This window comes from Eleginops maclovinus, chromosome 10 (assembly GCF_036324505.1).
Source record: "Eleginops maclovinus isolate JMC-PN-2008 ecotype Puerto Natales chromosome 10, JC_Emac_rtc_rv5, whole genome shotgun sequence".
Classification (NCBI taxonomy): Eukaryota; Metazoa; Chordata; class Actinopteri; order Perciformes; family Eleginopidae; genus Eleginops; species Eleginops maclovinus.
In genome coordinates this window covers 4,978,153-4,992,262 of record NC_086358.1, presented here as the reverse complement: position 1 = coordinate 4,992,262, position 14,110 = coordinate 4,978,153, and the positions used below count along the sequence as shown (strand labels likewise).

Genomic DNA, 14,110 nt, shown 5'->3' with positions numbered 1-14,110 from the left:
TTTGATTTGAGAGGATAATAAAAGAAGAAATGGAGGAATACTGCCATTCTGTTTTAGATTCATCTGATGGGAAAAACCTGAGTCTGCATCTTCTTTGTATCCTCTCTTCTCGTTGCTGCGACCTCATCCCTTTATATGGTGTGTTATGTACCAACACTGTGCATTTCTGCAGCTGCCAATTCATGAAAGATAGAGTCAGCAGTCGGTTAGATTAGCATAGGGACTGGAAATGGCTAGAGAAATATAAAAAGGAAAGAATCTGCATGCCATTCAGCATTAACTTTTTTACCTTTCCCCCTAGCGTTTCAAGTGGTGTTATTGTTGGCGGCAGGTTGCAAACACAACCAGATCATATCTTCCGTTTCCCTGCTAGCAACAATCAACAACACATGACAGGAGAGCATTTTGTTACTGAGGTTGTTCCACTGCCCGCCCATTCCACCACTGGGGATATTATTGCAAAGAACTTACTGTTCATTGATACTCTTTGGTAACTGGGGATGGCTCCCAATACTGAAACATAACCCTACCTTCGTTCTGCTTTGATGGAACAATGGTTGACACAGTTCCTTTGTGCCCAGAATCGATCCTTCATTTTCCCAAGAGATCAGGCCTGAAGGCGGACAGAATAGCATAGTGAAAACTATTGTCATTTTAGTGCTATTAACTTTTCATTTATTGTAATAAATTTAAGTAAAAGGCATGTCTATTGCAAATTTTGCACTGGGTTATTAAACCTTTTTTGTTCATTTCTTACAAAAACATGTAGTACAATAGAGGGTTCCTTTCTATAGGCTGATAACTCTCCTTACGTCAAGCTAAGCTAGGCTAAGCTAAGCTACCTAGGAGCTAACTAGCAGTACCGTTTAGCCTTCATTCTTTGTGCTCTATGTTATTTGTTGTCATTGTGAGGTTAGCAGTCGTATCAGGCCGCATTATTTCCCCCAAAAATGAAATATTCTGGCACAATGTTTTGTTACCCTCTTAGATCAAAGCTTGCCATTGTTATGCTAGGCTAAGGGTAAGTCAATTCCCAAATTGGTGAACTACTACTTTAAACGTCTTTATCTCCACATGTTTCCCTTGTATTTGTGAGAGACAGAGCAGCTTCACAATACTCTCATTGTTGTTGTGTTTTATCAGCAGGGTTTCATTTCTTGATATTTGAGACTTCTGGGTCGTCCAGACAAACAAAACATGAGCCATCTCAACCAAACCCTGTGCTCGTCACCAAAGCTCTACTGAATTGCGCAAATAGTCTGCAGAAGACTCAATGCTCTATTCACGCTTGCTTTCTTCTCATATTCGCAACTTCTATGCATGTGTTTGCCCGCTCATCCCTGAAATCTGGGTTATTTTAAGCACCGGTCTGGATGTTTTGCGGGGTTGGAAGTAAGCTTTCTTTGGGATAAACACAAACCGACACAGCTGGGACAAACAAGGCAAGTCATCTAGACTGCAAATGTTTCTGTAAGACAACAAAGCACTACTGGAATGTGTTGCATTGTGAGAGATATATTCTGTTTTTTGCCGATTAGCGCTTATTCAGTGATCATGTATATAATCCAAAAACTAAATGACACATTCATACATTTCTCAGTGTTTTGCTTGTGCCAGTGGGAACTTCTGAGCTAAAAGTCAGTTCAAAAATACCTTTTCAAAAGACCATGTACCATCAAGAGAAACCTAAATTGGAAAACATATTCAGCTGTGAAAAATCTGGCTTCTGCCGGTTAAAAAGCAAATATTTGATCATACATTTGGGTCAGGAGAACAACAAAAGCAATCATGTTTTGTTTGTGGAGGTTGATTCTTCAAATTCCTTTCAGGGGGCAATCACCCACCCAGCGTGTGTGTGTGTGTGTGTGTGTGTGTGTGTGTGTGTGTGTGTGTGTGTAGGCAGAAGAGAGCTCTTTTACAATCTTGCTAAGTGGCAGGTTAAAGATTCCTTTCACTAATTTCCAACATCAGCAAAGACTTTTCTTCGCCTTTATCTCTCTTCATAGAAGGTACAACACCCTGGAGACTCCCAGACACTGATGCATAATTGTGCCACACACACACACACACACACACACACACACACACACACACACACACACACACACACACACACACACACACACACACACACACACACACACACACACACACACACACACACACACACACACACACACACACACACACACACACACACACACACACAACAGATGTTCCAAAATACCACATTAAAAACAGCACAGATGCAGGCTGGGAAATGCCCTGAAAGGTCTTCATCGCTGCAATACAAAGCTGCTTAGGGCTTTTAGAGTCGAAATGGACAACAAGCAGCGAACGTAATTTACACACTGTATGTTTTCACAGGAGTCAGAGAGGGGGGGAGAGCAAAGAGAAGGTCGCCTGTGAACGAGGGGAGGTGTTATTTCTCCCTGCGTGTTCTCTCATTTTGAAGTTGTGCAAGAGCTTGTATTTTTTCTCTCAGTACTGCCTTTTCTGAACTTGCGTCTCTCTGTGGAGCCGCGAGGGATTTATGTTGTGGGAACTGCAGCAGGAAGGAAAGTGCAGCTGGGAATTTCTGCCCGGAGCAAAACAGGCTACAGGTCTGTGGCGAGAAAGGCACGAAAAAGAGCGGAGAGGATGAAAGTTTGGAAGCAGGGATCTGATGAAAGCATGGGATAGGAGGAGAGAAGATTTGTCGCGATGAAGGAGGAGTGAAAGTAGACTTTGGATGAGACTGGGAGATGACAAGGGGACGGGAATCTGTCTCCACGCCTTCTTGGGCTGTCAAGGCAAGTCCCACGCACTCTTACACCTTTGAATCTACACATGCTCACTCACATTTCCCCTGCCAGAAAAACCGGGTCAGCCTGACACACAAACACACACTTGAATGAAAACTGGACTTGGACCCACACACACACACATTGCATCAGATACGCCAGCTGGACTTGGTTTCATTCAGATCGGCTGTGACAAGGAGAAGTGCAGTCTCCACCTCTTCCTGCTGCCAAAGGCTTCGGAGTGTGTGTTTCATACAACCTCATTTCACTCTCAATCTACTAACCTGTCATTGGATGTTTGTGTACACACCTGCACCTACACACCCATAGAGTGCTCACTGACACACGCGCTCCCTCTCTTCTCTAACACACACACTCATCCTCAGAGCAGCAGGTCGCTGGAAACAGCCGAACTGTCAGCTGCAAACACACACTCACTCTCGGCTTCTTCAGTTGCTGCCAAGGGAGGAGGAGGAGGAGGAGGAGGAGGAGGGGGAGGAGGAGGAAATAAGAAGTGAAGCTGGAAGCAACAGAGAGAAACACACAGATAGAAAAGAGACAGAGTTGGACCAACCTCTAAGTGCTTCCATCTCGCCTCTGCCTGGCTGACTGTGTGGGAGAGTACAAGTGATGCCTTGCACTCTGAGGAGCACCACATAATCAGGACTTTCTTTAGCTTCCTATATTTTAAACTCTCTGCTTCAATGATGAGGAGGGACCGTCTCTTGTTAGCCGCGACCCTCACTGCCATCTTCTCCGCTGACCTCTACTTTGTCCTCCTGCCAAAGCTGAGAAACGTGGGGTTGGGGTCCGGGGACTTTTGCCTGTGTAGTTCGGACAACCTCACCCTTCCCAGGCACGGAGGTCTCGCCACTCCACAGCTCTCAAACTGGACTCTGGATGAAAGCACATCCGAACCCGCTGATGATGGTGGCTCCAAGCTGGAGAGGCTGTTCGCTCACCCTCTGTACAACATCGAGACTCCGGCGCTGGGTGCAGAGCAGAGGCTGCTGCAGGCGGAGCAGCTGATGGAGTACTACAGGAGGAAGGTGGCACGCTGGGAAAGGTCAGTCTCTGGTGTCATTTACTTGATTTTAAAACACATTTCGTACATACATTTTTTATTTTGTTCACAGCGCATGATGTGCGATGGCTGGCAGTTACTGGAACATGGCTTGTGTGTTACTCAACTGTATTGTGAAAGAGGAGTTCATCCAGGCTGACAGATCACTCTGGAGGAACGCGTTGGGGCTTGACTGTGGTCACGGGGCCGGGTCACCGACATCACGGGCAAACCCACTACAGATATACAGAGTCACTAGAGTGCCATAAAAAAGAATAAGTCTGACAAGTATAGGCAAATACATTTTGAAATATAAAGCCAAGTACAATAGTAAAGTAAATATTTTTGGGGAAGAAATAACTAGGTCAAAAATTAAGTAATAAAAAATGTAGATATAATTATAAATAAAATAATAATTAAATGTGGAAACATAAAAACTACACAATCATAGTAAATAAATGTGAACATATAAATACAAATATATAAAATACAATGATCTGTTTATTGAACATTTTAGAGATGTTCCATTAAATACTTCAATTTGATTTTCTTCGGTATTTTTTTATTTCAATCATTTTTAGCCCATTATTTCTTCTGCTTTTCCCCCTGCTGCTTTTGCTCTTTATGAAGCTCCAAGCTGTCAACCAACTAGCTCTACCCATTAAATTATTCCTCTTTAAATTGTCACATAAACACACTGATAACAGCTGTACACCCACAGATAGACATCAGGATGTGTAGACAACTCCGCACCTCATATAAGTCCAATGTCTAGTGGGCTGGCGGCAGAAAACGCTCGCAAACATGTCATCCTGAAGGCTAGTGTCTGGCACGCTCTCTTTTAAGGTAAACAAGGATTTAAAAACGGCTAAATCCCATCTTAATCTGTGGGAGCCGGCGCTGTCTTTGGCTTGTGAGGCTGTCTCTCTACCAAGACACAGCGCACTCCCTCTGAGAGATACAGAGTTTGGGCTCCGAAGATGGAAAATGAGAAGAAATATGAGCAATGATCGTCTCTCTCGGCTGCTTTATTTTTTACAAATGTGCAAAAACAACGCCAAAAGGCTTGTTTTAAGATTTGCAATACCTTGCAACAGCATCTAATCACTGCAACAAACACACCCAGGAGATTACTCAAATGAACCGGTTTTAATGGCCTGCAAAAACAGGAAACCGGTTAAAAATACATTTCCTGGTAAACCTGTGTATGAGTGGCTGGCACATTTACAAAAAGCTACCCATTTAACACTTTCCACTTCCTCTTCAATATCTTGTGAGTGACTATTATCTCCGCACTTCATGCAGCATGCGATTGGAGTTTGTTTTGGTTCGATGCTGACTGTCCCACTCACTGTGGTCAGCTCTGGCAAAGTGGTGCTGCTCTCGCCACAAACGTATTTGTTTTGGTCTTGGATTATTGTTGCTCAGGATTTAAGTATAGCAGAGAGAAGAGGAGGCTTTCTAAATGTTTACAGCTGCTGTTCAAACAAAAATGTAGAGCCCATAAGAGAACTAATAAACTGTGATGTGTGAATGCAGTATTTAGCTAAAGGGATACATAAAAGTTATATAGTGCATAATAACTTCGCCCTGTTTTCATATTCTCTTTCATTTCAAACACACTCTTGTAAGAGCTGCTGCTAAGAAAACCTGTTGGATGCACTTTGCCGTGGATTTCTGGCACCCATACTGCTCAGAATTGGTGGTCCGTCCAAACTGTTGTAAGAAGTGATTCCCAAGCGGTGGGGTTTTGTTTTTTTTTCAAAGCTTGGCAATCCAGGTTAAGCAAGAGCACAGCAAGAGCCCTCTTTTAGTCAGCTACCTCATTGATGCTTATGTAAAAACATGGCATTCGCAATCCCCTGCAGCAAGAAAATAGATGAAAACACACATCTCTAACTGATGTGTTAAAGGGACAGTTCACCCAAAAAAGATTTCAACTATTTTTCAGTCTATATGGTTTTGGTGGGAGTTTTCGAGTGTTGGAAAGATGTCTGCCCTTTCTCCTATGTAATTGAAATACGTGGCACACAAACTGCAACACATCTTCAAAACTCAACAGCAAGAGAGCTTGGTGCCTACTTGATGGTCTAGTTTGGTAGAAAGTAAAATAGTTCCTTCATGAAACTGCTCCAAACAAGGTCTGTGGGTTATCTTCTAGAGATTTGACTCTTTAAAATGTATGTTTGGCACTTAAAACACAACAAATCAAGCAAATGTAGTTCCAGTATATTGACAATTCAGGCATATTTCTCTAAGATCAGTTCAACTCACACCAAAACAATCTAAAAAAGATAAACAGCACTAAGACAAAATAACATGTATTTTAGATTTTGTGGTAAACTGCCCATTTAAGGTTGAAATATCACAGGAGTTATTATCCCACAGTTAACCTCCGTCCCTTCTCTGACTCCTCAGACACATGCATCTCTACAGCGAGGCAGCGGCTTTGTCAAACATCTCTCTGACTGAACATGAAGTGACCTTTGACCCTGAAGCCAGCTGGCTAAAGTTCCACCAGGGAATAAGCAGCTACGCTCTGTACTCCCGCAATGACCCCGCCGTCCCCAAACTCCTCAAGGACATGCAGAGGATGACGGTCGTTAGCGCAGGTGAGCGACGGAGAGACGGATGAATTAGTATAAAACATCTGGATATCAGTGGGAAATGAATGGTGATTGCGCGATGTTATTGGGAGACACCATTTGGTTTTGCGCCAAGTAAAATAGCAATTTTCTGACTTAGTGGAAGCTAGATTAAAGAAGCTGTTGGAAGTGCTAATATTCTGTGATAAAGTATTGTTTTAAAGTGCTTCATAAAAAACTGACAGACTTCTACTTCTTACAGATTACACTCAAGATGAGAAGGCCCTAAAAGGAGCGTGTGATTGTACCCAAGGTATGTTTGATATCTCTTTGTGTTTGATTTTCTGACTAGCCTCTTTGTTTCCCCTCTTTGTGTTTCTCTCTCTGTGCTTGGCGGTACCGTCAGACACAAACACACTGCGCTTTTGTGATAGCGAGGATTCGTTTGGCATCGAAATCCACATTTGTCTGTTCCGTGTAAGACACTCGCTCCGGGGCGAAAAAGCAGGCGTTCGCTTGTGTTCAAAGGCAATGCTCTTAATTACAGCAAATGTTTGATGTCGGTGCGCTCTGAGGGAAGCCAATGCTTTCAGGCTTCAACCTACACACCAGCCGCCACCTACGCTTTCTTCTTCTACTGTAGCTCTCAGCAGCAAGCGAGCCAAAGCAGCAGATATAATAATGGGTGGTTAATGGATAAGGTTAACTTACAAATCCACTTTGAATAGACGTTATTGAAAAGAAACACTGGCACATATGGTGGATGAAGAGGTACTGCTGGCTAAAGCTGTTGGCTAAGTATAAGTGATAATTAATGCTTTCGTATAACAGGTACAAATGGATGTTTAATGGATGACTGATGAGGGGGCTCCTGGGCATGGGCCTTGGATCTAAAAAGCACCTACTGTACAAACATTACTCAAAGAAAAAAAGAGACACATACCAACCAAGAAGAGGTGTAAAATAACCATAAAGAGACACAAATGAGTGAAACTAATTACAAAAACACATACAAAGGACCTTGAAATCACACAAAGGTAGGCAGTTTCTTTGCTCCTATGAAGGAGTGGAGGATCTATCCATACTTTCCTTTTTATGTAAAAAATGTCAAAATTCTGCTCCGTTTTTTGATATTTTCAGCAGTTACATATTTGATGTATATGCTGCTTTCTGCCTTGTCTGTGTCTCGCCAACAGGGAAGCGGCTGACCACAGAAACATTGTTTACTGCCAAGAAACAATCTGTCTGCTTGAATTTAGCTTGAAAAAGACTTTCTCATTATTTCAGAAACCAAAAAGCAACAGCGTCCATCGGCAGAAAACGCTGTTTACGCCAGTTTGGTCCCGTTTGATTCAATCCAGAAATACGATTGTTAATATAGTCATTTACAGACAGAGCGCAGCATGGGAAAGTGTGTGTGTGTGTGTGTGTGTGTGTGTGTGTGTGTGTGTGTGTGTGTGTGTGTGTGTGTGTGTGTGTGTGTGTGTGTGTGTGTGTGTGTGTGTGTGTGTGTGTGTGTGTGTGTGGTAGGTCTGGCCTACTGCTGTGACATAATATACAGCCATACATAGCGAGAGAGCACAAGCTGTGTGACCAACCCCCAATTACTCTATCACAGGGAACTGGCAGATCTTGAACGTGCCTCTGGGGCATTCAGTTCAGAACCAAACCCTGACGACGCTCACTGTTTACTTTTGACACGCTAACGTTCAAGTTTCTACATAGAGTAAATGTTGCCTGTCTTTCCACTGTAGTTGTGAAGCCCAGCGGACATCACCTAAAGCTGGCTCTGAAGATGCAAAACTTTGCTAAAGCCATGTTCAAACCAATGAGGTGAGTCCCTGACACACCGCTCAATATACACACACGAGCACCAACCAAAGGCATAAAAACACCAAATACATCAGAAATGAAAAGGCAGAGAATTAAGTCAGAAAAGTTGTGAAGATCCAACATTTTAAACATGAAAGAGCATGTTAATAATACACCTTTGATAATATGGTGTAAATCAACCAACGCCTCTTCATTAATTGAGTTGCTGTCCTTTCTAACTCTGTCCCTGAAGGCCATACACATAAATGAGAGTAGTTAATATGCCAACAAAGAGAAAAAAGCCCAATAAACAGAGGTTATCTTTTTGCACCTTCTACACATCGCATTTTTAAAACATACACATTCTCATGTCGAGTCCTGTTGATTTACGTTGGGCTAAATCATCTCCTATCTGGTTTAATTATATACTAACTGACGTGTGTGTGTGTGTGTGTGTGTGTGTGTGTGTGTGTGTGTGTGTGTGTGTGTGTGTGTGTGTGTGTGTGTGTGTGTGTGTGTGTGTGTGTGTGTGTGTGTGTGTGTGTGTGTGTGTCAGGCAGAAGAGGGACGAGGAGACTCCAGAAGACTTCTTCTACTTTGTTGATTTACAGAGGCACAACGCAGAGATCGCTGCCTTTCACCTGGACAGGTGCAGTGACGTCACTCCTAACACTCATTTATCACTGAACTGTTTTTCCTGTTTTATCTCCGTTACACTCTGTGTATTTTAATTGGTCTCTCAGTGTATTCATGTGGCATCGGTGCCTGGGGGTAATTTTAGTTTGTGTTGCACATCTGTCATTTTATTGGCCCCCGGTTCTGGCTCTGGTTCCCGTTGAAGTGCAGCAAATGTTTTTGTTTGGGCCTTTTCGTTTTATTGTAGGGCACGATCCGTGACGTAAATGTAAAAACCAAATAACAGGCAGTTAACAAGCAAGTAAAAATTAGTTATTAATGGCTTCCAGCAGTGTGACACACCGAAGTTTTAAGACTAGGGTTACGGAGAAACACATAAAATGCCATTCATACATCAACACGTGAATCCATACTAGCAGCACAGCTCTAAGGAGAGCAATGCCTAGTGAGATATTTCATAAAGTATTGGATGGATTGCTATGAAATCTGGCCATCATAAGGTCACTGCTACATTTATTCGGTGGCCAACAACTACTACGCTAATGACATTCACATCAACCCCAGCTTTACTTTGTGTTGAGTGCCAATTAGCTAATATCAGCGTGCCGATACACTGATAGGGAAGATGGTCACCATTGTACCAGTCACGCATACACATGATAGCACTGCCATTACTAGCATGTTAGCAGGCTGACACTGTGTCTATTGTCCGTAGTGCTCACAGGGCTTGGAGCTATATCTATAACTCACTGTAATTACCCTGAGTATTTTTAGAGGAATGCCAATAACATTAGTAACCCTAAACAAGTGGTCCTTTACGGTCTTATATATCAAAATAACATCAAATAAACCACCCCCTTTAAGTAAAGATTGCCCAACCCAGCGTTTCCAAATGATCTGATCAGTTTAAACCACACACCGTGGGCAAACTGCAGAAAACACACGCATCGTCGTTGTGTAATTGCACATTAGCTGAGGTGAGGTGATTCACTCTGAACACAGTCATCTGAGCCAGACAGTATCATTAAGGAGCCACACACAATGATAACTCATCGCTCCAACCAGGACGACAGTAAACAACAGGAGTGCCACGTCAACACTTTCATAATTACTCAGTATTAGTCTTTAAATATTAGATTTTTAGTTTCTGACATCAAACGCTACAGATTTCTTTGCTCTCTCTTATCTACGGCGGTGTGTTTTAAATCCATGGCAGTGCGTGGTCTCTCTCTGTTCTGTCTGCATTTGCTGCCAAACCTTTAAAATCGTCGCCAGAAACCAGCAGCAGGGGAATGCTGAGGACCAGGGGAGACAGCCGTAGAGCTGCTCACACTGATTGTTGTTGGATTACCGTTTGCGCGACATGACTGAAATAGGGCCCTCGGGGGAGGTATAAGCTCTTGATAGTGTGTATGAACACAGCCAGCTACATTATGGAGACCGACAGTGGAGTTCATTCATTGATAAGAATCAGTGAAATTAAACCGTGGGCCCCTGTGAGACGAGGTGACGAGACAGAGACAAGGGTATCCTGACATGACTGTATGAACTGTAAACTTTCCCTCACACTTCATTAAATCATTTCTTAGGGTCCTGGACTTCCGGAGGGTACCGCCGGTGGCTGGCAGGCTGGTGAACATCTCAGGAGAAGTTCTGCTAGTTACCCGCAACGAAGACCTGCGAGCTGTGTTCTTCACTTCACCCGGTAAAAGAACAAGCAGGTCGTTTTAAAGGAAAAGTTGGATGTTTGTGCATTATGGTACAACTCTTAGCTTAGCAGAAAACTGGAGCAAGATGTAGTTCCTGCAGGGCATTCAAAATGTAACTTAACATTAATAAGCACACTATTTTGTGTTAGTTATTTAGCTAATGTTTATTAGTGAGACTTAGAGGTGATGGTAGGCAGATGTTTGAACCTTTAGATGGACCCAGGCAAGCCGTGTCCCACTGCTTCTTGTTTTGTTGCTAAGCCAGGCTTTGAATTTGGGTTGCTACGGCTGCTACTAAAGGTCAATCTCCCTACCAACCTCTTTAATAATAATAATAATAATAGATCTTTGTGTGTATGCAAAGGTATTTATATTCGTCCTCCCGTGTCCTTTTAAGGCTCCATGGGATAATGAAGTTGCTCTTACGATATTTTATGACGTTTCTTTTGGTTCCTGTTTCGTTTGAAATGTGTGTGGCAAGCAATTATAAACAGTTTTTAATCCCAGAAAAACAAGCCTGATTTGTTTTTTAGCAACACCTTCGTTTCTACAGTGTCCCTAGAAGGTTGCACACAACTCACTGCATCAAAAGAAACCGAAGACTGTGTCTTTGTTCTGGTTAAATGTTCTTTAGTTAGAGGGAGAGACAAGCAGACCAAACAGCATGTGAACATGAAGCTCATTTTGTATTCCACCCTTTCATTCTGCTTTCCAAACAGCCAACAACACGTGTTTCTTTGCCAAGTGCCTGTACGTCTGTAAGACAGAGTACGCAGTGTGTGGAGGCCCCGACCTGCTGGAGGGATCCATGTCGGCGTACCTGCCCAGCCTCAGCATCGCCCCCCGCATCTCCATCCCCAACCCCTGGACGCGCTCATACACCTTTGCTGGACGAGAAGAGTAAGACCTGAAACTCTGTATACCGGAGATTTGACTTGCTATGAATACATGAAGCAAGGATATTGTTTTAGTGAAGGTACAGCATGATGCAATTTACAGTCTTTTGTTTACAACTATTCTCAGTTGGTGGCCTCCAGTTCAGATTGTGAATTATAGTATTTTCGGAATAAAACAGAATTCCCATAAACGTTGTTGATGCTGAAAAACAATCCCGGGGTGTTTATCTCTTTGGTTAAAGACTTTCGCAATTAGGGTTAGAGGTTAAAGAGTGCTTTGTGTAATTTGATCCTTCCTTGCTTTTCTACCCCATCCTCTATTTTACTAACCTACAGACAGCTGACTCATCCTGATGTGTGCTATAAATCCCATCATTATAATAATGTCTCAAAACTATAAACATAACTGAGGGAGAACTTCAGACACTGCTTTATGACATTTTTCCAAACATCTAGATAAAATACTGAAATGGAGAAAACAGATCGTGAAGTTCCCTTCCTGAAAAAAACAAATTCATGTCTGTTTTTTTTTTTAGGTGGGAAGTGAATCCTTTCTACTGTGACACTGTTAAACAGCAGTATCCCTATAACTCAGGAAACAGGCTCCTCAACATCATCGACATGTCCATCTTCGACTTCCTCACAAGTATTTAATCCACTTTATCATCTACTTTTCACTTCAGCACCTTAACTGTCTCTTACTTTAAGATGCTTACTTGGTTACAGGCAACATGGACAGACACCATTATGAGATTTTCACCAAATTTGGAGACGAGGGATTCCTTCTCCACTTGGACAACGCCAGAGGGTGAGACAAACGTTTGACAGATCATTAAATGATTGTAAAATCATCCGTCATGGCTTCATTTTCTGATCTTATTGTGCTCAGGTTTGGGAAACACTCTCAAGATGAGATGTCCATCCTGGCTCCATTATCCCAGTGCTGCATGTAAGTGTAATGATGTGAGTGATGGTTATTAATGGAACCAGTGTCCGTTAAATGAAGTGCAATCCTGTTGGGCTGCGAGCACGGGCCTTGGCTCAAGAAATCTGAGAACAGGATGTCCATTGGGGACATACATTCCTGACAATTCAAAGGCACAAAGAAGTGCTAGAAGGAAAATCAATTCATTTTTCTCTCCTCAGGATAAAGCGCTCCACACTGGTGCGTCTGCAGCTCCTGGCCCGACCAGAGTTCAGACTGAGCGATGTGATGAGGGAGTCTCTGAAGAGAGACTCTTTACAACCCATCCTGACGGAGCCCCACCTCTTAGCGCTGGACCGCCGGTTACAGAAGGTCCTCCGAGCGGTCCAGCGCTGCATCAGGAGGCTGGGCGAGGAGGAAGTGATCACCAAGGACTTTGCCAAATCCACAGCGACACCTCAGATCGCCACAGACATGAAGAAGGACAGGTAGCACAGGATGAAAGGCTCCTTCATAGCTGCTCTTTGTGCAGAAGACTTCATGATGAAGCTCTGTAAGCAAACAAGGCTTGGATGGTTTCGATTTAAGGAACAAGCCATAAATGGAAGACGGGTTGAAATCTTCTGAGCTTGTCGGAAAAGTAAGGAATCTCATGGAAGAGTTTCAGAGTGTGAATCACTGCAGGACTCACAGAGGGAGTTCCACATTTGATTTCCTTTAATGGTCATAAATTCCCCCAAGGGTGCATTTTATGACTCTCTCTTCTTTATGTCCACGAACACAACACCAGGTACATCAAGATTGAAAGCCTGATGGCTGTGGGATCAAACATTGTGGTTTTAAATGGGTTGAAATGAAGATATGTTTTGCTCTAAGCATCTGAGTTTCTGTACTTTGGCTACACCGTTTATTTAACACGTATTATAAAGAGCTTAAGTTGATCTTACAGAACTTGCACCCTTGCCAAAATGTATGTGCATTGACACAGCCAACATGATGGAAAATGAAACCATTAAAAAGCCAAAAAATGCCCCTTAAAAACCAATGTTAGTAACCAAAAATGAGTAGAAGTATCAGGGAGTATATTTATTTTTAAATGAAGCTATAGTATGGGAGTTCTCTCACGCATCAAATTCAGCAATGGAGTTACTATTAATAAAAGAGAGCTACGATGCACTGGATCAGTTGTTTGCCAAATTAATGCTGGTGAATATTGTGGTTATAGAGAGCAGAATGTGTGTTTGTTTTGTTCTTATTTTAAAATAAAGTTATTTTGAAGAGAAATTATCACCTGTAAGCTACAGAGGTTTGTGTGTGTCTGTAGATGTGTGTGAGAAAAATGCTATACAGCCATTTGGTTTCCTCCACCCCGTTTTCCAGACTTGTAATCCTTCTGTCTCATCAGAGGGTTTAAACAGCTTTAACACATCACTGTCAACTAAAACAGGCTGAGACACAGACATAGTTAACCTTAAGAAAATGTCAAATATGTGTCACGTCATATCACCAAAGAAAATCCTGAACTAAGCCAACATTTTCTTATCATAAATATGTGACTGTGTTATCATCTGTAACCAATTTTGAGCTTTGGCCTTCATTATTTTCTCTGTTCCCATCCGACAGACTTTATAGGTTCCAGGTCTCTGTGTGATGTAAAGCAAGACGAATAACCACAACTATTTTTAAGAGATTTTAAAGTTT

At 42.5% G+C, this 14,110-nt stretch overlaps 1 protein-coding gene across 1 annotated transcript; it reads left to right on the top strand.

The window, feature by feature from the left end:
- Positions 1-3,281: 3,281 nt before the first annotated feature.
- fam20a (FAM20A golgi associated secretory pathway pseudokinase) lies at positions 3,282-13,696 on the top strand. Its single transcript, XM_063893842.1, has 11 exons — positions 3,282-3,849; positions 6,265-6,458; positions 6,694-6,744; positions 8,186-8,264; positions 8,800-8,892; positions 10,469-10,584; positions 11,308-11,488; positions 12,021-12,130; positions 12,211-12,292; positions 12,374-12,433; positions 12,631-13,696. Exons 1-11 carry the CDS (start codon positions 3,488-3,490, stop codon positions 12,899-12,901), a joined length of 1,599 nt encoding a protein of 532 aa, XP_063749912.1. The 5' UTR covers positions 3,282-3,487; the 3' UTR covers positions 12,902-13,696.
- Positions 13,697-14,110: the final 414 nt, after the last annotated feature.